Genomic DNA, 21,026 nt, shown 5'->3' on the forward strand with positions numbered 1-21,026 from the left:
AACAGCAAGGATTGAGTTAAAAGTGGGAAAGATGCCGGCATAAGGCACTGTTCCGTAAATGGAAAATGTTTCTATTTTAGGCTACAGACTGACGAGAGGGTCACGTTGCGTGACGTCGCTGTTGTCGACTTGGATTGTTGTGAGAGGTGAACGCTCATTATACTCCATTCCTACTTAGCGGACATTTCACAGAGATAGCTAGACCTATATGTCTAGCCCGAAAGAGCGGCATTACTGGCTTCAGCTTCGTGGCGCCTTAACTGCAGGTCAATGGCGTTCCGAATACCCTGCCAGGGCTCCAAACAATACCCTGCTCTCTTGGCCTGAGCTATTGCGAAAATTCAACAAGCATTGTCAGGGATTCAAGGATATTTCAGACGTCGCATCACAAACTCAGTCCCTTGCTTTTCTACTCAGTGCGAGATATAAAGACGATGACGAGAACGACGATACCTTGCTGGATAACCCCACCGCGGAAGGCACAGAGAGGCGGGATGGTACGCAAAGAGGAAGCCTTGCTCTAGGGACAGAGGGGATGCTTCTAGAAGAAAACATTGAAGAAGCTATGGTTGGATATGAGGTTTTGAAAAGTTTGGAATCTTCCAAATATGATGTAAGTACAACATTTTTACCTGATACAATTTTTTTTGACATTTGCATCCAGACGATACATTTAGCCCTTGCTTATTATGCATATGCTCTGGGAAACCCCACTGAATGCCTCAATCATTTATCGAAAGTCCCAGAGCTTTTGCAGTTCCACAATCGCATCCCAAATGCCGACTCAATACGGTCTAATGGATCTTTTCTGGGTCCTTCCAGTTATGCACCGTCGACAACATCCTTTGCTGGAAGCTTTGCATCTGTAGCCGATATCGGTTCCCCAGAAGTCCGTGATGGGAGGGGTTGGGCAATGGCAGAGACATTTCGATCCATTTGCTTAAAAGGTACTTTCTTTGCTGGGTGTTGTTACACTGTTTAACCTTGTAACAGGAATGTCTTACGAAAAGTTATACCCTGCGGACCCTACGATGGCACTGAAAGCATACCGTGTTGCTCTCCCTGCTCTTTCCTCCCTCCGATCGGAGTTCACATCTAAGAGCATTCCAATTCCCCTCTCTTCTTCAGGAAAGGCAGAACCAGCACTCTTCACTCACCTTCGAGAAATGTGGAGATGGGTCGAGAGGTTACTATGGCGTGCCATAATACTCACTTCCAAGACAGCCAATGTATTCGCTGAAGATGAAACTCAGCCAACGTCGACAATTGCCGACAGAGCTTCTGATTCCCAAAATTCCCTGTTCGACTGGTTCAAACATTATACCACATGCAGTTCCTACTGGCCACCTCATTTTCGAACAGCTCATCGGACCACCATATATGCACTTCATCTCCGCGCGCTTGTTCTTCGACATGGTGTTTTAATGTCTTTGCCTGCCGTTGGAGTGGCGCCCGTTTACGCTCAACCCTCGAAAAAATCGATACCGCCATCTTCAAGCTCAAAAGCATCCTCGAGGCCTACGACTGCTACGTCGACTCCGCATGAAGCGTCTGACCCGAGTAGTACATCCGTCAGCCTGCTGACAACTCAATCATCGTGGATGAATACTGCTCGATCAGTAGCACAAGACTATCGTGCCGTGCTCAGTGTTAGCACTTCTTTTCCTCGAGCAGGAGAGCGGAATTTTAAAGTGGAGGAATTTGTTGAATTATGCGTCAAGGTTTGGGAAGCAGGTGGAGCTATTGGAGAGCAAGCTAGTTGGGTCATAGAGGTTCGTTTGGCAAAACGAACCTGTGTTGTACGAGGGTTAGCTAATCTTAATTCCAGATCCTCAATTGGGCACAACGCTTGACTTTCAACTCCTCGGTTATATTGCGACATCTGACGCGCCTTCTTTTCCTGGGTTCATCCCTGTATCTTGCAAAAAGGACTCTTAATTTATACATTCAAGTTGTAGGCAAAGCATGGGAAGCAAGTAAAGAGGGTGTCGGAGAAGATATGGACGATGACGCACGATGGGTGGAAACGTTGGTCTTTGGCGCTCGTATGCTATGCGCTTCTGTTGGGGGTCATGGAGGAGGAGCTTTTGCTGGAATGTTGTCGGGATCGAGTGGGCGTGGTCAACATATGCCGATAGGTGACGATGGCACAGAAGGCATCGATGAAGTACTGGAAGCACGTACTATTTTAGAGAAGGCAAGGACGAGACTCAACGAAAACGACCATAGATTGGTAGCCGAAGTTTTGCTAGCAGAAGGTATTGTTTGGGGGCTGCTTGGTGTCAAAGGTATATTTTACATTTCATTTTTTCCATCTTTAATTCCCAAAGATTGGCATTCAAATTTATCTGACTTAATTTTGTGTCAGGCCAGGACCCTTCCACTCGTCCACTTAACTTCGATAAAGCTCATCTATGCCTTCTGCACTCAATCAAATCTCATCCAACTCCAAGCGCTTATTATCATCTTGCGTTATCATTTGCACGTCGAATCCCTGCAGCTGGCGGTCTTTCAGATGCCCCTGATTCTCAATCAGAGCCTGCTCCTTTCCCCCACACGGCATATGAACATAATCTTACTCAGGCTATCGAAAGCGCAGGTCATGCAGTGGAAGGTTGCCCCCATGATGTGCGGTATTGGCATCTTCTTGGTCTCTTACTGTCAGCCGCAGAAAAATGGTCAGCTGCCAAGGAAATATTGGAGAGAGGAGCAGCGTTGGACGACACGGACAGTAGCGATACGGTTGACCAGGCCAGTGAAAGCATAGGGGATGAAAGTACTTCTTCCCCTGGCGAGGAAAATATGACCAATGGAGGTGGAGGCGATGCGGATACCGTTAGACAGGCGGAAACAGATTCGAACACCTTGAAGGTTCCGGGAGCAAATGGCGTTGTCAATTTGACTGATCTTGCGAACGCCTCGGCGACAAACAAAACAGCAAAAGCTAGAAACAATGGAACTTCCAATGGTAGCGCAATACATACCTCGGATTCCTCAGCTGCCAGCCTCAATGGCAGTGCCGCTATTTCCTCTTTGGCAGATTTATTACCCTCTCACACCCTTTTGTTGCGCCCAGACGAAACTACTCTGCCTACAGCTTCTTCGTTGCTTCACCCTGCTGTCGCCGCGCTGTACCCACCCTCTACATCAGGAGCAGCATCTCTATCGGTGCCTTCTCTATCAATTGATCAGTATCCTCCTTCAATGGCCGACCTATTTGAACAGCATCTACAACTACGTATGACTCAGGTGGCTCTTATGGAAGTTGTTGAAGGACCTGAAGGGGCCGAAGAGGGATGGCTAGAAATTTTCTCTTGGGTTGCCGAAAAACGTGGCCTTTCCGGCGGGAGTACACCTGCAGGTAAGTTTACAACATGCTGTAGTTGTAAATGAATTCATTTAAGCAACATCTGTTTAGCGTCACAGCCGCGTCAGTCGTTGGATCAGCCACGAGATTCTATTGATCTTGCAGGGCCAGATTCCGCTAGTGCACCTTATGCCCATTCAAGTATTCAGGTTCAAGAAGACAAATCACGGCACTCTGCAGCGAGCAAAGACCTTTATCCTGGTCTTGGAGTGACTACTAATCCTCCTGATGTTAATGATGCTGCTTCGGACTCTCTGCCTGTGCCCATTGGAATTACCATATCGCCCGCCACCCCTGATGCTGTTCCTAGAATTGAGGATGAAGTTCAACTTCAACTGGAGAAGGTTGAGCAGGCACAACTGCGGGTACAATCCCGGCGAAGCTTCGAATCATTTACTGATGCCGTTGATGAAAGGAATGCTGAGAGGTTTTCCGGCAATAAACACAGGGAAAAGGAGAAGGAACGGATGAAGGAAAAGGAGAAGAGGCAATTCAATGGATTTAGCATACCGAAAGCCAAACGTTCGACTTCGATCGAAAGGGACACCAGAGGTGATACCTCAAAGTCGAAAAAGGTGCAGCAGATGCTGAAAGGAGGTGTTCACAAGGGTCGTGCTGGAATCAGTGCTGTATCTCGGCGGATTGGTAACGGAGTGGGGAAGAACGGTACTCTTAGAAGATCAACGTCAACGCCAGGTATGTATTTGCTTTCATCCCAAAGCATCAAAGCATTAAACTTGTTCAAGATTTACATGCAGTGCTGCAGCCTATGTCATACCAGGCCTCTTCCATCCATTCGCGGAGACGACTTAGTTCTGTTGCGCATTCAGGAGAACACACACCGTCAGAATCTCCTCCCCCTCCTCCACCACCATCTCTTCCATCATCGGGTACTCAGCAAGATTTCTCCATCCGAAATCAACGTTCTGCTCGAGAAAATCGTCTACTGAGCGATCTTTGGTTGATGTCTGCTGCCACATTCAGGAGACTAGGCAAGATAGAGCAGGCAAAGGGTTCTATCCAGGAAGCAGAAGTCAGAGATGAACATAACCCTAATGTTTGGGTTCAGGTTTGTCTTTTCTCATGTATGTTTTATGGCATCTATGGGCTAAAACGTAATTTTGCTTTAGCTTGGATTGTACTACTTCGCACTAGGACTATACCAGCATGCCGTCGACACACTACAAAAGGCTCGCTTCATCTGTTCTGACGATGTCGGAGCTACCGTCCATCTCGCGCGCCTCTACCTAGATCCGAGCATCAATTGCAAGCTTCACCCAACCGATGCCGAGACACCGCCTTCCTCGCCCACTTCCGGTTCCGGGTCGTTTACACAGGGAGCACCCCCATCGTCGACGTCGGCGAGCATCGACCTCGCTGCAGGTATGCTCGCCCATTTGACCAAGGGCCGTGGCTGGGATGTGCCTGAGGCATGGTATTTCCTTGCCAAGGCATATGGGATGCAAGGCCGGAAAGATAAAGAGAGGGAGACACTCAAAATCGCCCTAGAATTCTCTGAGAAGCGCGGAGTCAGAGACATTGGGTCTGCGCTGGGATGGTGCCTCTAAATTGGTTCCCATTCTCCGCTTCTCGTTCGACATTTAGGTAGAATTAATACTCATGGAAATCAGAAAGGTTTTGATTTATTTTGTGGACATCAACAGATATTCTTTTACTTACATTACGTTATTTTTTCTTCATTTTTTGGTCTTTAAAATTATACCCGCACACATTTCAACCTCACACTTTAACTATTACTTAATGCATTGGCCACATACAGTTTCTCCATGGAAGTACAGGTTGATGAATGAGAACAGGGTAATACACTACGTATGAAACTGCACATGGAGACAGTGTCAGATATTTGGGTGGGAACTGGTGTTTCTGCTATAAGGTTTGAATGTAACTAAGAATAAACGAAACGCAAGCGGCAGGAACCGATACGAATAGAGGGAATAGTAATGTAAGGTACTGGGTATGTTTGGGACAGCAGGTGCAGATGGTAGTGCGAAAAAGGAGTCGAATGTTAGATGTAATAAATAGGATAATAGAAAATATGTTCCGGGTCCATTCGGTGAGAGAATATGCATATATCATGAACAGAAGGTGAGGTGATAACGAGAGTCGAAATGAATTTCCAGACGATGTGAGCAGAGGCAGAAGATATAGGATATTGAGCTGTTGCTGCGGTTGAGATCCATGACTATTCACTGGAATGATCGTCTCTCTTCCACAACCTTGTCTATCCAGCGATGCAGAACAACTTCTAGCATTTCTTCCCACCCTTCTTCCTTCTTGGCCACGACCCGCGCGTCAAAATGAATTGGCGGTTCGCGGTCCGCTTTGCTCATGGCAAATCGTTGAGCGGTGGCTGATGGTGAACTGAGTGGCGTGTTTGTGGCGGATGTGGAGCCAGGAAGTTGTTGATTTGGAACTCGAATGGGTATCATGTACCTCAGCTTCAATGCCCTGTACAGAAGAAATAAAAATAATGTCAGATCAAGAGTACGGATTGCTGTTGAAAGTTGAAAAAATAAGTACCCGACCCAGAGTCGAAGATTATCCGTCCTACGGAATGTCCATAGTTTCTTGCCTTCTTTCTCTTCACCTGCCTCCCTCGCTGCTTTCTCAAGAGCGAGGATGTCATGCACGCCATCTTTGGCGACGAAACCCCATGGTTTCTTTGACTTTCGTACGCACGAGTTGTAAGCAACACAAAGTAATTGACCAGATGAGAGACTTGACAATAGATCAGCCCTGGATGAAGCTGACCCCAGTGCAGGCTGGAGATGAGGTGGTAAGAAAAACTCAAGCACGGCGTGAACACGACCTGATAATGCCAAAACTCGCTTGTCAGCCAGGTCCAAACTCTGGAAAAGTAAAACATGAAAAAACGTACCCAATCGATCGTCAATAAATGCTGAACGCTTGGCCCATTCTGGTAGATCATCGTCCTCGATTGTTAGTTCTTCCTCCTCCTGGATATCATCCATATCTTCTGGCTCTTCTGAAAGACTCATGCCTCGCATCATAACGTTGACCATGCCAGTCGACGCTCGTCTCTTCGCAGCTTCAGCTTCCACAGAGCCAAGAGTCCTGCCTTCTCCACTGCTAACTCTCCTGATCTTAGCGGCCCTCGAGGATGCCCTGCCTTCTCGTTTCCGTCTGACTTTATCCCAGCCGCGCTCACCCCCAGGCGCTCGTTTCCCTTCAAACAAAACTTCGTCGACAATGTCAAGATACGCGTCAACCACGTCCCGTTCCTTGACCAAATCGCTGAGTTTTACGTTTTGCCGGTACAACCACCCAGTGCCCAAGACGAGTCTCTCCTCCCATTCATCTTTCTTCTCTTTCTCTTCCTCATCATCGACCCGGAAGGTTCCCTCTTCGTCCTCCCATACCGGGACGCTCTCGTAACGGCCCTGCACCTGGACGAGCGAGAATGTTATCGAAGAGTCGTGATCGTGATCAGACCGATGGCCTGGTTGATGATGAAGCCCATCAGGCGGAAGATCAAGCGTGCCGTTGGACGGGCTGGATGCGCTTGGGTCGCTATGTGAGTGGCCGCCGTCGCTCTGAGCATCATAGGCATCGTCATCAAGTGGGAGCCGGCAGTTCTCCTCGAGTTGGCGGAGAACGGTGAGGACTTCCAACGCTGATCGTCTGATGAGGATGATAGGATCCGGTTGGGTTGGGTTTGGGGGAGACGATGACGAAGAGGAGGACGAGCTACTGGATGATGCTTTTCCCGGGCCAAGAATGCGTGGTCTGAAATGTGCTCTGATCGTCCCAGCGGATTCATCAGGCAGTGAGAGCAGGTAGTTGCGCACTGATTTGATAGCGCGAGTCGTCGTCTTCAGCACCTCCAGGACATCGAACGGGGTATCTAGATTTGGCGGTGACGATTCATCCCTATAGTTCTCCACTTTCCATGCTTGGGCAACGGCAATCACGTCTTCAATGACACCAGGCAGTAGCGATTCTGGGTCAACTTCGTAGATCTTTACATGCGGTGGGATTATTTGCGGTGGGGGCGCTGGGATCGCAGGTGACGGTGGCATCTGAAATGCTGGAACGTCCTGAATATCGCTCAGTGAGGGGCTCGTTGGTAGATGGGCCATGCCCCCGATCGCAAGCACAAGTCCATGATGTGGTTTGCCCGCTAAAGCTAAAGGACTGGAAAATTGAAAAAGTCAGCACACACTTCATACCAATGGACACGATTGAATAAATCTACGGGATAGATCAAAGACTGCAAAGGCAGTCGATCTCCAATACGGCGCAGAGATTGATTGAAAGGCCTACGTTTTCTTAGCCGCCAAACCAGTCTTTGTGAAATAGTGCTGCAGGTGCTCGATGCTTCCCAAAGCCATGACGCTCTCGCGTTTTGCAGCGCTTCTGCTGAAGGGCTTCATAGGCTTGTTCGAAGAATTCATGTTGGGGTAAAAAGCAGTCTGTCGACGCGCTTTCTTCGCGGCTGTGACTGACGTGGTCGTAGATGGGGAATCTGGGAAAGTGTCGGCGTTTGGGCCGTTATTAGTGCCAGTAGAATCCGGGGTAAGGATCATCGGTGACTCTGAAGAATCGGAGGCCATTTTAGTCGGTCTGGGTCAAGGATAATGCACGATGGCTTAAAGAAAAGCAAGAAAAAAAAAGAAAATGGCTTGCTCAGTCGGACTAGTCACTAATGACTTGGAGCCGAGCGCATCTCGTTTCTGCTCGATCGTGGGAATAACAAATGGGCCTAATTCAAGGCTCATCCCGCCTGTCCTTGGTTACCTCCTCCAAATTCATTTTTATGTCAACTCTGACGAAACGGTCAACCACTACTACGGTTCAGAGAGAGATATCAACTTCTATTCGGTTCACCGACAACAATGCCCTCGATACTTGAGCCTCTAAGTACCCCATTTTCTGCGTTTCGAGTTTTCGGAGCCGACATCTTACAGCATGTTACTACGAATCGACACAAACTTTACGATGCAACATAGAGCGTCTGTGTGGGCGTTTCGGCAATAACCTCCTGCAAAAAGTTTACTATATCTTTAAATATAGATAGCAAGCCCCGTGAACATGTCCAGGCGATTGACTATTCGTTTTTGGAACGGAAGACCACACCAACTTGGAGAAGGTTTCGTCCACGGGATCTTGAATGTGTCTTTAAGCCATTGAAACGGGCAAGTCTATTTTCACTTCTCTCTCATGTCCCACTCCTGAATTAAATAGCCATCAGGTACCAACCCAGGATTGTATACTTAAGAGGTGGTAATTTTTATGGCGCTCTTCGGACTGCATTCTCGACTGGGAATCTACACATAATCCTGATCATGCCCACCGCCACCGTAGGCAATGGAATAACATTCCATTATACAGATAGTGGACTTCCCGTGGAGAGCGACTATTTTACAGTTATCATTGTGCACGGCCATTCATTCAGTAGTGGTATGCCAAACCTCTATATATCAGCCGCATATACTTGACTTCTTGCACTGCAGGGCTATTTCAGAAACTATCTCTTCTCGCCCCCTCGCAGTCTTTGCGAGTTATTTGCATTGATCGCCGAGAATACAATGGGTCTACCCCCTTTACCCTCGAAGAACTACAAATCATTAATCAGGGAAGTGAGGAAGAGCGGTCTGCGCTTCTCACCGAACAAGGCCTCCTTCTGGCTTTGCTCATCGATGATCTTATCCAGACTCTATCTTTACCACTTCAAAATTATGGTGCAATATCAGGGTGGTCTCTGGGAAATGTGTTCACGGTTGCCATGATCAACGCCATTGACCACCCGGAGCTCCCTCGGGAATCGAAAGGACGGCTAAAAGCATTTTTACGCACATACATTATATGGGGTGATTCTCTCTGTGTGCTAACGATGATGCGACTCTGCTGACCGCTGAATATCGTCTAGACACTGTGTCACAACTTCTCGGTATTGAAAGCCCTCCCGGTTTTTATTTTCCATTCTGGGACTATGACATTCCTGAGGAAGAACGAGGAGCGGTAATAAAAACGTACATATCCAGCCACTTCAATCATGGCGCAGACGTTCTCGCACTGTGCGATACATCCCGCCTTAATCATCGCCACGCCACCCCGGGAACATCAACCATCGATAGAATGACAGAAGAGGAGCTTCAATCCGTTGTCGATTTCCAGGCTGGGGCAAAGTGCGATACAGCCATCCTAGAACCCTCGTACTACAAGCTGCACTATGAAAGTGTGCAAAAGGCACTCCTGGACGAAGATTCGAACACTAGTAAATGGGGGATGACTGTCTGGAACATTTACGGTGAAAACGGTTGCTGGAACATATTGCATGGGTCATGGGCATTGAAAGAAAAAAGTTTGCAAGCGAACAAGAAGATAAATTTTAAACCTGTCAAGGGCAAGAACCATTTCGTATGTGGTAATTTTCACTCCAGTTGCAAGGTCGGATTAATGACAATAATTTATAGTTGATGTGGGAAGACCCTGAGTGCACTATTACCGTGTTGAAGGACTGTCTTGTTTGACAAAGCTCCAATGCGAGTTCGTGATGCTGTGATTTATAATTTTTGAGTTCACACTTTCCAGTGACCCACGCATGCCTGGAAATTTGATCTCCGTCTCAATGAGCCTCTAGCCGTTATGAACAAACATGAATCCGTTTGAAAGACAAACGTTTATCCAGCAATCCAGAAATATCATATATGATTACTGATTGGTCATGGTGGTAGCAAAATTACCTCGTCATTTGGGACCGTTCTGCATGGCCTCGTAGGCTCGCTTCCATTTTCAGTTGAGAGTTTGCATTCCGCCGACCCATCATCGGTGATCGATCCTCAGCAAGTAGCCATGACTCTTAAGTCCCTGCGTTTCTGTTTCCCACAGACACCCTTGCCTTTAACTCGATTTCTAGGCGAACAGTCAACGGTCAATTTTCTGCTATTTTCTTTGGAAATATAATATAATAACCACTCGTGTTTAGCCTTGTCTTTTAGAATTGGCTACGTTTTCGATGACAACGGCTTCTGATTTGAACTGCACGGAGGTACAAGGTCCTGAGTAGTATTGATCGTCAGGCATACCATAAAATCTCATCAAAGACGTTGCTTACCATGGCCCAGATACTACTTACCGAGATACTTCCTTTTGTGGTCGTAATCTTACAATGACCTTGTGGAAACTTGCGTCAGATACGGCCAAAAAGGTTGGACTGTCGGCACTTCCATTCGCTTTCTTGATGAACAGTCACTCTTTTTGCTAGGAGATGTACATCAGCCACACGAATCAGGCGTCTTCTACCGTGGAGAAGTGTGCAGGTATCCATTTTTCAGGTATCAACCTCTTCAATCGACTAGTAAAGCTATTTAGGAAAAGGATGATTAATCTCGAGGACCAGATCGGCATCCGTCCAAAGGTATAAAAGAGACTGCAACCTCAGTTTACCTGCATTCAACTTACTACCTTATCCAATCTGGATCGCACTATGTCTACTTTAACCTTGGCCAACGGAATCACGTATCACTACACAGACAGTGGACAACCGATTGAGAGCCAATATAAGACTCTCATCCTTATCCATGGGCACTCATTCAACAGTGGTATGTTGATGTATGCGCGCAGGTGATTGAAGAGATCTGACCTTGTTTGTTAAAGGAATATTTCGGAAACTCCTACCTCTGGCCCCGTCTCAGGCCCTGAGACTGATATGCATCGATCGAAGAGAGTACAACGGGTCTACTCCCTTTACTTCTGAAGAGCTGCGTATCATCAAAAACGGAAACGACGAAGAACGGGCATCTTTTCTTGCTGAGCAGGGTCTCCTCATAGCTTTGTTCATCGACGGCCTTATTCAAAACCTGGCTTTGCCGATCCATTGTGGCGGGGCCATTTCGGGATGGTCTTTAGGAAACCTATATTCTTTGGCCATGATCAATGCCATAGATCATCCTAAGCTTCCCCAAGATGTGCGAGAAAGATTAAAGGTTTTTTTGTGGACGTACATCATATGGGGTGAGAAGTCTTTGTCGTAGTTATCAATCTTCCGCTAAATGCCAATCGACCATCCGTCTGTATTTCTAGAGATTCCGTCGTATATCCTCGGCATCGAAAGCCCTCCAGGTTCCTATGTCCCGTTATGGGACTACGACTTGCCTGAGGAAGACCGAGGGCCAGTGTTTGGTACATATATTTCTAGCTTCTTCGACCACGGCACCGACGTACTCGCTGGACACAACATACCCCTCCTTAACCATCGCAATCCAACTCCAGGAACATCCACAATCGAAAAAATGACGCAAGAAGAAATTCTTTCGAGCACAAACTTCCTTGTGGGACCCAAATGTGATACGATCGTCCTTGAACCTCCGTACTATGGAACACACCGCACGAACCTCCGGAAAGCACTTCTTGACGATATTTCGAGTGTCGATAAATGGGGGATGGATGTGTGGCATATCTATGGCGACAGTTGTAGCTGGAACGTGGTGCTTTCGCCATGGATCTTAGAAGAGCAATGCTTGAAAGCCAACAAAAAGGTTCATTTCAGAACAATTGCCGACGCAAATCATTTTGTATGTATTCGTGCATATTTTTCTACATTATGGATCACTAACGTTTTCTATAGCTGATGTGGGAGGACCCGGAGCGTGCTATCGCCGTATTAAAGGAATGTCTGGTCTGATGGATGTATTGAACTTGGTAAGTTTGAAGTGTTATTTAACGACATCTGTCTGATTCAATTTTGTCATCGTAGTTGCATCTCAAGTAGTTGCTGCTCAGCCAATAATTCGCCATCTTGAAGTAGTTGGAGTCGATAGTTTAAGAATGGTTTGGGATTCTAACGAAATTTCTACTAATTTTAGTACCCGCCCTCTACAAGAAGTCGTCGATCACAGGCTCTTGTGTTCTAGCTCTCATAGGCCATCCTGAGGTTGTCAAGAAAGCTCAGTTTGATGAGGTCATTATGCAGGTTCATTTGCCTTAACTTTAATTAACAACCTTCTTTACCTATATTCTCTGGAGTGACGATGCGCTGCTCACCCAGTACAGAGAAAAAGAGCGACTTCTAGTTGGTTTCGTCTGCGATTACTTCCTTGGATCGATTATTACTTGAGCTTACTGTGTTTAAGCTTGCTTTTCGGTTATTGAACGCTACTCAGTCAAAGATCGGCTCTGTGGGACATTAATTCATTCGTCAACTAATCTCCTGACTGACAAGTTCGTAACTCTTCAACAATGTCTTCATATATGCGAACCATTCCTCAGATGTCCAATCAAACCGTTCTTTGCACAACGAAAAGTCATACCATGTTGAGGAAGGTTTAGCCACAGGAGCCTATCTGTTCTCGAGCTGCAGAATCGGGCAAGTCTATATCCGCTCGTTCCTTGTGCCATCCACTTCCGAGGAATGGATAACTACTACCAAAGTATAAGTAAGGCGTGAAGTTTCAATTGCTGACTTTTAACTCATAGCTGATGTGGGAAGATCCTGAGTGTACTATCACAATTTTAAAAAGAATGTATCGTTTAACGGTGCTGAATGTGAAGTTCAACGCTCAGCGCTCAGCTGTAACACTACTGAAAATGATTTTGATCTCCGTCTTAAATGATGGGTATCTCGATCTATTACAAACAACAAATCACTCTTTTGCACGGACCAAGATTTATTCCAGATTTATCCAGATATCCAGCAGCACTCTATATGATTCTTGCCGATTGACTGTAGCTGTAGCAAAGTAACCTTTCCTTTTGAAACGATCTGCGTAGGCTTGCTTTCATTTCCGACTCAGATTTTGCAGTCCGACCTATTTCTGTTGTTTGGTCTAACCCACTTGGCTTGGCTTGTCTCATGACTTTTCAAAAATGCTTCTTGATATTTCCCGTTACCCACAGACTCCCTTCCCTCCAAAAATCAAGCTCTGAGCAACCAATCAACAGCAATATATTAGTGCCCATTCGCCTTTGACCCAGTGCCATTCTGGAATTGGTTACTACCCCAATGATTCAGACGACCTTTTGAATTGAGGTTCTTAGTTGACCTACTGTCTATTTTTGATGATTAGACAAGGGCATGGTTCAAGCAACCTGATCAATCACCTCGCGGAGATCTGGTTCAAATATAGGGGACAAAAAGACACATCAAACTAACTGTTCGTTTCGTAGGGAAAAGGCACAACTGGCTGGGAGATGAGCACCAGCCACGCAAATCAGGGGTCTTCTGCAGTGCGGTAAGCACATTTCCTCTCTCACAAGCTAGGCATTTTGATTCGATAACGGGAAATGCGAATAGGGTGTTTGCCATCAGAATGCAATTTTGCGTCCAAAAACCTATAAAAGACATCAAGGCTTCCACGCAACTGTATTCTGAGCAACTTGTCTAGTTCGAACAACGCAACGATGCCCACTTTAACGTTGGCCAATGGAATCACATTCCACTACACAGACAGTGGTCTGCCCACCGATAACCAATATTCAACTCTGATCCTTGTCCATGGACACTCATTCAACAGCGGTATGTCAACGTATGCGCGCAGGGGATAGAATACATTTGATCTTTTTGTTAAAGGAACATTTAGGAAACTCACCTCTCTCGCCCCCTCTCGAGCTCTACGACTAATATGTGTTGATCGAAGAGAATACAACGGTTCCACCCCTTTCAGGCCCGAGGAACTGCGTATCATTAGCCAAGGAATTGATGACGAACGAGCATCCTTTCTTGCCGATCAGGGTCTTCTCATGGCTTTATTCATCGACGGCCTTATTCAAAACCTGTCTTTACCAATACAATGTGGAGGGGCAATCTCAGGATGGTCTTTGGGAAACCTGTATACTTTGGCTATGATCAACGCTATAGATCATCCTTATCTTTCCCAAGAAGTGCGAGAAAGATTGAAGGTTTTTTTATGGACGTACATCATATGGGGTGAGAATTCTTATCAATCATGCACTGAATACCAGTCGACCATCCGTCTGTATTAATAGAGGTTCCGTCGTACATCCTCGGCATTGACAATCCCCCCGGGTTCTATCTTCCGCTCTGGGATTATGACTTGCCTGAGGAACAACGAGGGCCGATGTTTAGTACATATGTCTCCAGCTGTTTCGACCATGGTGCCGACGTGCTTGCCACACGCGATAAAGCTCGGCTTAATTATCGAAATCCAACGCCAGGAACCTCCACAATCGACAAGATGACGCAGGAAGAAATTCTGTCGAGCACAAATTTCCTTGCGGGGCCCAAATGCGACACGTTCTTCCTTGAACATTCGTACTATGGAATACACCGCACAAACCTCCGGAAAGCACTTCTCGATGATGTTTCGAGTGTCGATAAATGGGGCATGAATGTATGGCATATCTATGGTGACAGCTGTAGCTGGAGCGTGGTGCTTTCGCCTTGGGTCTTGGAGGAACAATGTTTGAAAGCCAACAAAAAGATTAATTTCAGAGCTATCAAGGGCACAAATCATTTTGTGTGTATTCGTGTTTCTTATATAAGTATGCATTACTGACATTGCATATAGCTAATGTGGGAGGACCCGGAGCGTGCTATTGCTGTGTTAAAAGAATGTCTGGTTTGACGGATGACGGATGTTATTTTGGTAATTTTGGCTTACTTAGTAAGATTGCCCTGTTTCAACACCATCTTCATCGTAAAGGTTTTCTCAAATATCTCGGCTCTTCCGGAGTCGTTTCAGGAATAAAAGATGACCGAATGCTTTTGGTGAATTCTGAGCCCTTGAACCAATGTGTACTCAACATAACATACGTAGTACACAATGTCATGCGCGAGTCCCTCTATATGACCGTGAAGAAGAGGGATAACTCGGTCATCCCTTTCAAATCTTACCTCCCCAGAATTTCCGGCGCGAATATTTTCACCAGAATGACAATTGAACACAGAACGCATCTGATCAACGGCGCCGATCAATGTTAGGCTGTTAGGCTAACATTCACTCATTAACTGCATCATGATTGGCAGCCGGATATTGACATATATTATATAATGCAGCCTTGAGGAACCCATACCACCTTCCATGTCTGCAACCTTTCAGTCCACAATGCAAACGTACACCATTGCAGCTGGTCTAGTGGCATTTGTTGTTGGCCTCCGACTTTATGCCAGCGCGGGCAAATCCAAGTTGCCTCTTCCTCCCGGTCCAAAAGGGTTGCCGTTAATTGGAAACTTGCTGGATATGCCCCGGACCCTAGAATGGCAGACATACCACAAGTGGGCTAAAGAGCTGAGTAAGTCGAGTTTTGCAACGTGGCGCAAGCATTCCTCATTCATGCTAACCGTCTGGCGAATCCCAGAAAGCGACATCATATACGTTAATGTGGCGGGAACATCATTGGTCGTGCTGGACTCGCTGGAAGCTTGTAAAGATTTACTCGACAAAAGGTCTACAAACTATTCTAGCAGGTACATACATCCATTTGAGTGTTTTTTGTAAGTCGGTTGACTCCAGGGACCGTGATGATTTTCAGACCTCGTATGCCCATGTTGATTGAATTGATGGGCTATGGATTTCTGGTTGCCATTATGGAATACGGTACGTGTGGTTCTAGCTCTTCCCATATATATAAATTCAACTAACTCACTTTTTGCCGTAGGCGAGCGATGGTATGAACCTGGTATCTAATTGTGCGCTCTCGTGTAAACGATTTCTATTTTTAGGCGCCAGCACCGACGCCTCATCCATCAGGCGCTCAATCCTGCAGCCGCATCGACAATTACACTCCCACCCACCCTCAAAGCAGCTCGAAACGTTCTCGGCAGATTTCTGGAAAAACCAAACGATATCATGGGCAATTTGAGACAGTAAGTGGCCAAGATGATATTGATTATCCAAAATGCACACATAATTGGACGAACAGTATGACGGGAGAAGCGATCATATCAATAGCCTACGGCTTGGATGTTTTGCCAGAGAACGATCCATATATACACCTTGCAGAAAAGGCCAACGAAGGACCAGTAGAGGCTGTGGTTCCGGGGGCATTCCTGGTCGACATGCTACCCTTCTTGAAATATGTTCCAGCGTGGGTCCCAGGAGCTGGATTCCAGAAAAAAGCGGCGAAATGGAAGGCCCTTGGTCAGGCTATGATAAATGTTCCGTTTGAAAAAACAAAAGAAAACATGGTGCGCTGAGACTTGATGAAGCATCATTACACCACTTTCTATGCTGACTGGCCGGTATGAATAGCGTGCAGGGATCTGTCCGCCTTGTTTAACCTCTACCTGTCTGGCCGAAATGGAGCATGGTGCAGCAGACGTAGCATACAGTGAGGAGAATATCAAAAACGCGGCTGGAACATTATATTCGGGTATGTCAACAATCCTCGCCTCTTAATTGCTGCTCAATTAATAATCCATTGTCTTGAAATAGTTGGAGCGGATACTGTAAGAAATAATTAGGCCTTCCAGCTATTCTCTATTAACTCTACTCCTCATCTACAAGACGTTGTCGATCGTAGGCTCATGTGTTCTAGCTCTCATAGACCATCCCGAAGTTGTCAAGAAAGCCCAGCTGGAGCTAGATAAGGTCATCAAGCCGGGTCACTTGCCTGATTTTAATGATCAGCCCTCTCTGCCATATATTACTGCCATCGTGAAGGAGGGTCTTCGCTGGAACGATGCGGTACCGATGGGTATGTCCACGCTCACAACCTTCTAATCTTTTATATAAATACGTTCGCATGAATAGGTGTCCCTCATCTGATAGAAGTCGAAGACGAATACAAAGGACACCGCCTTCCTGCTAGATCTATTGTTATAGCCAATAGCTGGTAAAAATTGCCTGCTTCTTTGTTATATTTTTTTGACTTATCTTGATGTGACTCATAAGGGCTATTCTTCATGATGAAAAACTATATCCGGATCCATTTACCTTCAATCCAGATCGCTTTATGAAAGGTGACAGTCTTGATCCCAATGTACAAGACCCGGGGGAGGCATGTTGGGGATTTGGAAGACGGTAATGGACAATGTGGAATTAAGCATGACTTTACACTAATCATGCAATTTCCAGCATTTGCCCAGGAAGACACATGGCATTCTCAACAATCTGGATTGCCATAGCCTCTCTTCTTACTGTTTATGATATCAGAAAACAAGTTGACGAGGATGGGAATGCTATTGAGAACAACCACGAATATGTTTCCAATATTACATAGTGAGTTCAGAGTACCTGTTGTTATCGAATAAAATTGCTACTGAATTTTGGTACACTATTGAATCAGCTCCCCAAAGCCTTTTGTCGGGTCAATCACACCGCGCTCCAAGGAGGCAGAAAACCTCATTCGATCTTTCGCTTGGCAGAGCGCAATATGTTGATAAAAGTATTGTCCCATAGTTTCTGTACATACTAGTATTTATCAGGAGTCTCGCCTTATAGTTTGTGTCTCATATGCAAAGTACACTAATGACTTCCGCGCAAGTAAGAAAAGCGGTACTAGTACTAGAACTTGGAAGTTGAGTAACTCAACCGACGGTACGTGGTGTTAATCGCCGTTAAGCGCAGGTGTGGCTGGCAGGCAACAAGGTTGTCTAAACTTGTAGCATGCTCAGTAATCCCAAGCTCACCGAGGTTTAACAGAACCTTACGCCGTGATTGCTGCTTAGCGGAAAGATATCTGAAACATGTAGATGCACTAGCAATTTGCTCAAACAGGAAGATAGTCAATGCAACGAGTTTCAACAATGATATAATGAACATATTTGTAACAAAGATAATAGGCAAGTGGGGTAGAGAAAAAACATCAAAGCAAAAAACAAGCGAAGCATATGAAAGCAGAGCATGTGGATATCTAGGAGATGAGGCACTAAAACTAAAAGCAGTACTGGAGAAAGCAAAACAAAGAGGAAACGGGAGGATAAGTGTAAAAATAGCTAATCAACTACACCGTTAATGCTCCTCCGAGTCCTCAATGTTAAGAAGTACACAGAAACCCTTTTTCTGCACCAATGTGATTTCCTCCTGCTGATACATAGCATCAAGCAATGCCACCCAGTCCTCTGATTTGAAGGAGGGATGTGCGGCAGAGTTCCCTACATTCGTGAACACATTTGTTCGATGGGAAATTAATTGCATGGCAAAGGTGTTGCCGCACAGACGTTGTATCCATTTTAGGTCAGCCTGATGACCAGGTTTTGCGTTCGAAACAAAATCGGTCAATATTTTTTGTGCAGCCTGACACCGCTGATTATCAATGATGTTGGACGCCGTAGGACCAGTGACGCTGATCTGACTCGAAAGATATAATTTCCACAACGAGGCAGTGTAGTAGGATTGACCATCTGGTCGCGGAAGAGCAAGCATCCGGGCAAGGGAAATCTGTGCCTCCTCGATGATGCGCCTTCGACGTATTCGGTTCATGAATATGGAATCCTGTAGGTGTAAAACAATATTCACTGAGTCAGGTAAATATGGGAGGTTTATAAAAGAATACCTTCGACGTAAGATATTGCATCATGTCATTTATATCCTGTCCAAATGTCGCTTCATTATGTTCGACCTTATTTGCTAATACTTTATTTTTGGACACCTCCTTCTCGAATTTCTCCTGCAGAGTTTGAAGGTTACCTGTGAGTGCCTTGTTCTCCTGTTTGAGCTCCGTGTTCTCCTTCCGAACGATCTGCAATTCAATCTGAACAGCCTTGAATTTGCTTTTGAACTCCGTGTTCTCCTTCCGAACGATCTGTAATTCAGTCTGAAAAGCCTTGAATTTGCTTGTGACCTCCGTTTTCTCCTTCCGAGCAATCTGCAATTCATTCTGAACAGTCTTGAAGTTGCTTTTGACCTCCGTGTTGTCCTGCAAAACAACATCGAGTCTTCTTTGAATCCCATGTATTATTTGTAGAACTTCTGGAGACATGCTCGATGATGTGGTGCCCAAGGACTCTGCAAGAGAAGAGCGGAAAGAAGTCTGTTCTTCTTCTACAGCCATCACAACTTAACATCTTGTTAACAAATAATGAAATTATTGATGCTGACCTTGTAATTGAAGCGCCTTTTGTTTCTTCCTGGCTTTCCGTTGAGCTTTCTTGCTCATTTTAACCTTCACCTCCGCCGATGATGTTTGTACCTGTGCTAACTTCTTCTTCTTCTTCCTTTTCTGCAGTCCCTTTGTCTCTGTAGTGTGGAGAGTTATTGATAAGCACAGAGCATGATTCCATAGAATGGATTTGCGCACCGGAAGATTCAATTTGAAGTTCAGGGTCATTGTGAGCATTCTCGGGTGAATCGTCGACACTTGCATCCGAGTGACTGCCTTCTGTGTCCCTATCAACATCTTCTTCCAACGAGTTGCCTTCTGTTTCTCCATCTTGGCTCTCTAGGGCAAAAGTCAAATGAGGCCTTGTGGTATCAGAAGCATGGCATACCTTGAACGATAAGGGTATCATCCTTGATAGCAGTGCCAATGTCCACATCCTTGATAGTCGTGCCAATGTCCAGAGACACGGATGGGCCAGACAAGGCCTCGTCATCAAGACGTGTGGAGAACATCGCATCCTCATCTGGACAGATTCAGATAAAACATTGCCATACAATGAGTGAAGCACACCTGTTTCATTGTTTGCTTTGCTTATTAGGAGTTCATCCTCCTTTGGTGAAGTTGTCGCATCATCTAACGGTGCTTCGCCATCATTGTCGTCCACCGACAGATGACGGAGTGTATCCGAGTCTGTCAAAAGAATAAGGGTACAAGAACTTTTGGGAAGAATACGCGATGCGTACCGGGCTCATATTCGGAGTCATAGTCAGAGTTGGCGTACTCACCCTCTGTGATAGAGGATTCCATCCCAGAGACAAAAGAGCGGGCGACATGGAGTAGGCGGGAAGAACTATCCATTTTCAGCACCACTTGCGATGCTACAGGATTCGACCCGGCCATTAAGGTGCCCGCAGTAGCACTACTATCTGTGGAGGGCTTCTCCTTTGGCAATGCGACTAGATGTGCAAAGTTGAATAAATGCCCTTGTCAATGTCAATGAACGGTTCAAATTTGTATGTTGAACTGACATATTAGTAAAGGGTCGTTATCTCCCAATGGAACGCTATACAGTCCATATAATACTGGGATATCGATGCCTACAACAAGTGTCTTGGGCCCTCCGTCCCAGTCGGGAGGTAGAAGAATGCTCCTTAAAAATTGGTCGACGTTGGATCTCTCAGCTTCTCCGGTTACGTCCAAGTCATCTTGAAGTCCTCTTGTCAGCACATAACAGGTCACATGTCACAATATCGTACGGTCACACACCGGCTAGCCAATACTGGAGAGCCCACTCCGGGAGACCCTCATGTTGAGGTACGTCTATCGGTGCATATGTAGGTATTTTTCTAGACAATTGTGATTCCGTGACTCCCATAATCTTGGACATACGCAACATGTATACGAGTATGACATCGGCATCGGACCTCCCTGAGCATTCGATTCGAAATTCAGATTTCGAATTTTGGATGATTGACTGGGGGTTGAACACAACGACGGTGAGAGGTTTCGACCATAGATCCATAATGATACACTGAAGGGAGAGCAATAGAGTATGAGAATCCTCGAAGCGACCAGCTGCCATAAGTGTTGAAATCCCTCTGTTATCGATCAAGAATTGACAGTCATATTCCCTCCGATCGGCCCATTGTCTTCTTCATGGCGGACTCGTGTTCAC

The 21,026-nt window shown here is 45.9% G+C and overlaps 7 protein-coding genes across 7 annotated transcripts; 5 read left to right on the forward strand and 2 right to left on the reverse strand.

Moving 5' to 3' along the window:
- Positions 1–208: 208 nt before the first annotated feature.
- JR316_0012413 (uncharacterized protein) lies at positions 209–4,935 on the forward strand (the record flags this gene model as incomplete). The annotated part of the gene is made up of 8 exons (XM_047898038.1): positions 209–613; positions 665–947; positions 994–1,772; positions 1,829–2,288; positions 2,369–3,361; positions 3,419–4,063; positions 4,114–4,436; positions 4,498–4,935. 8 exons carry the CDS (start codon positions 209–211, stop codon positions 4,933–4,935), a joined length of 4,326 nt encoding a protein of 1,441 aa, XP_047742927.1.
- Positions 4,936–5,574: 639 nt separating this feature from the next.
- JR316_0012414 (uncharacterized protein) lies at positions 5,575–7,962 on the reverse strand (the record flags this gene model as incomplete). The annotated part of the gene is made up of 4 exons (XM_047898039.1): positions 5,575–5,836; positions 5,909–6,197; positions 6,267–7,543; positions 7,673–7,962. 4 exons carry the CDS (start codon positions 7,960–7,962, stop codon positions 5,575–5,577), a joined length of 2,118 nt encoding a protein of 705 aa, XP_047742928.1.
- A 732-nt stretch (positions 7,963–8,694) lies between these two features.
- JR316_0012415 (uncharacterized protein) lies at positions 8,695–9,882 on the forward strand (the record flags this gene model as incomplete). The annotated part of the gene is made up of 4 exons (XM_047898040.1): positions 8,695–8,809; positions 8,863–9,219; positions 9,279–9,769; positions 9,826–9,882. 4 exons carry the CDS (start codon positions 8,695–8,697, stop codon positions 9,880–9,882), a joined length of 1,020 nt encoding a protein of 339 aa, XP_047742929.1.
- Positions 9,883–10,838: 956 nt separating this feature from the next.
- On the forward strand, positions 10,839–12,035 carry JR316_0012416 (uncharacterized protein; the record flags this gene model as incomplete). Its single annotated transcript, XM_047898041.1, has 4 exons — positions 10,839–10,953; positions 11,009–11,365; positions 11,435–11,925; positions 11,979–12,035. 4 exons carry the CDS (start codon positions 10,839–10,841, stop codon positions 12,033–12,035), a joined length of 1,020 nt encoding a protein of 339 aa, XP_047742930.1.
- Positions 12,036–13,750: 1,715 nt separating this feature from the next.
- JR316_0012417 (uncharacterized protein) lies at positions 13,751–14,934 on the forward strand (the record flags this gene model as incomplete). The annotated part of the gene is made up of 4 exons (XM_047898042.1): positions 13,751–13,865; positions 13,920–14,276; positions 14,336–14,826; positions 14,878–14,934. The coding sequence occupies 4 exons, from the start codon at positions 13,751–13,753 to the stop codon at positions 14,932–14,934; spliced, it is 1,020 nt and encodes a 339-aa protein (XP_047742931.1).
- A 480-nt stretch (positions 14,935–15,414) lies between these two features.
- On the forward strand, positions 15,415–17,690 carry JR316_0012418 (Cytochrome P450 monooxygenase 98; the record flags this gene model as incomplete). Its single annotated transcript, XM_047898043.1, has 13 exons — positions 15,415–15,601; positions 15,668–15,776; positions 15,842–15,906; positions 15,968–15,977; positions 16,032–16,175; positions 16,232–16,496; positions 16,561–16,681; positions 16,744–16,757; positions 16,816–17,005; positions 17,062–17,143; positions 17,203–17,331; positions 17,386–17,529; positions 17,597–17,690. The coding sequence occupies 13 exons, from the start codon at positions 15,415–15,417 to the stop codon at positions 17,688–17,690; spliced, it is 1,554 nt and encodes a 517-aa protein (XP_047742932.1).
- Positions 17,691–18,261: 571 nt separating this feature from the next.
- Positions 18,262–20,873, reverse strand: JR316_0012419 (uncharacterized protein; the record flags this gene model as incomplete). The annotated part of the gene is made up of 9 exons (XM_047898044.1): positions 18,262–18,744; positions 18,806–19,293; positions 19,351–19,488; positions 19,550–19,690; positions 19,740–19,874; positions 19,922–20,041; positions 20,095–20,334; positions 20,380–20,565; positions 20,618–20,873. 9 exons carry the CDS (start codon positions 20,871–20,873, stop codon positions 18,262–18,264), a joined length of 2,187 nt encoding a protein of 728 aa, XP_047742933.1.
- Between the last annotated feature and the right edge of the window lie 153 nt (positions 20,874–21,026).

The sequence above is a fragment of the Psilocybe cubensis genome, chromosome 12 (genome assembly GCF_017499595.1).
Source record: "Psilocybe cubensis strain MGC-MH-2018 chromosome 12, whole genome shotgun sequence".
Taxonomy (NCBI): Eukaryota; Fungi; Basidiomycota; class Agaricomycetes; order Agaricales; family Agrocybaceae; genus Psilocybe; species Psilocybe cubensis.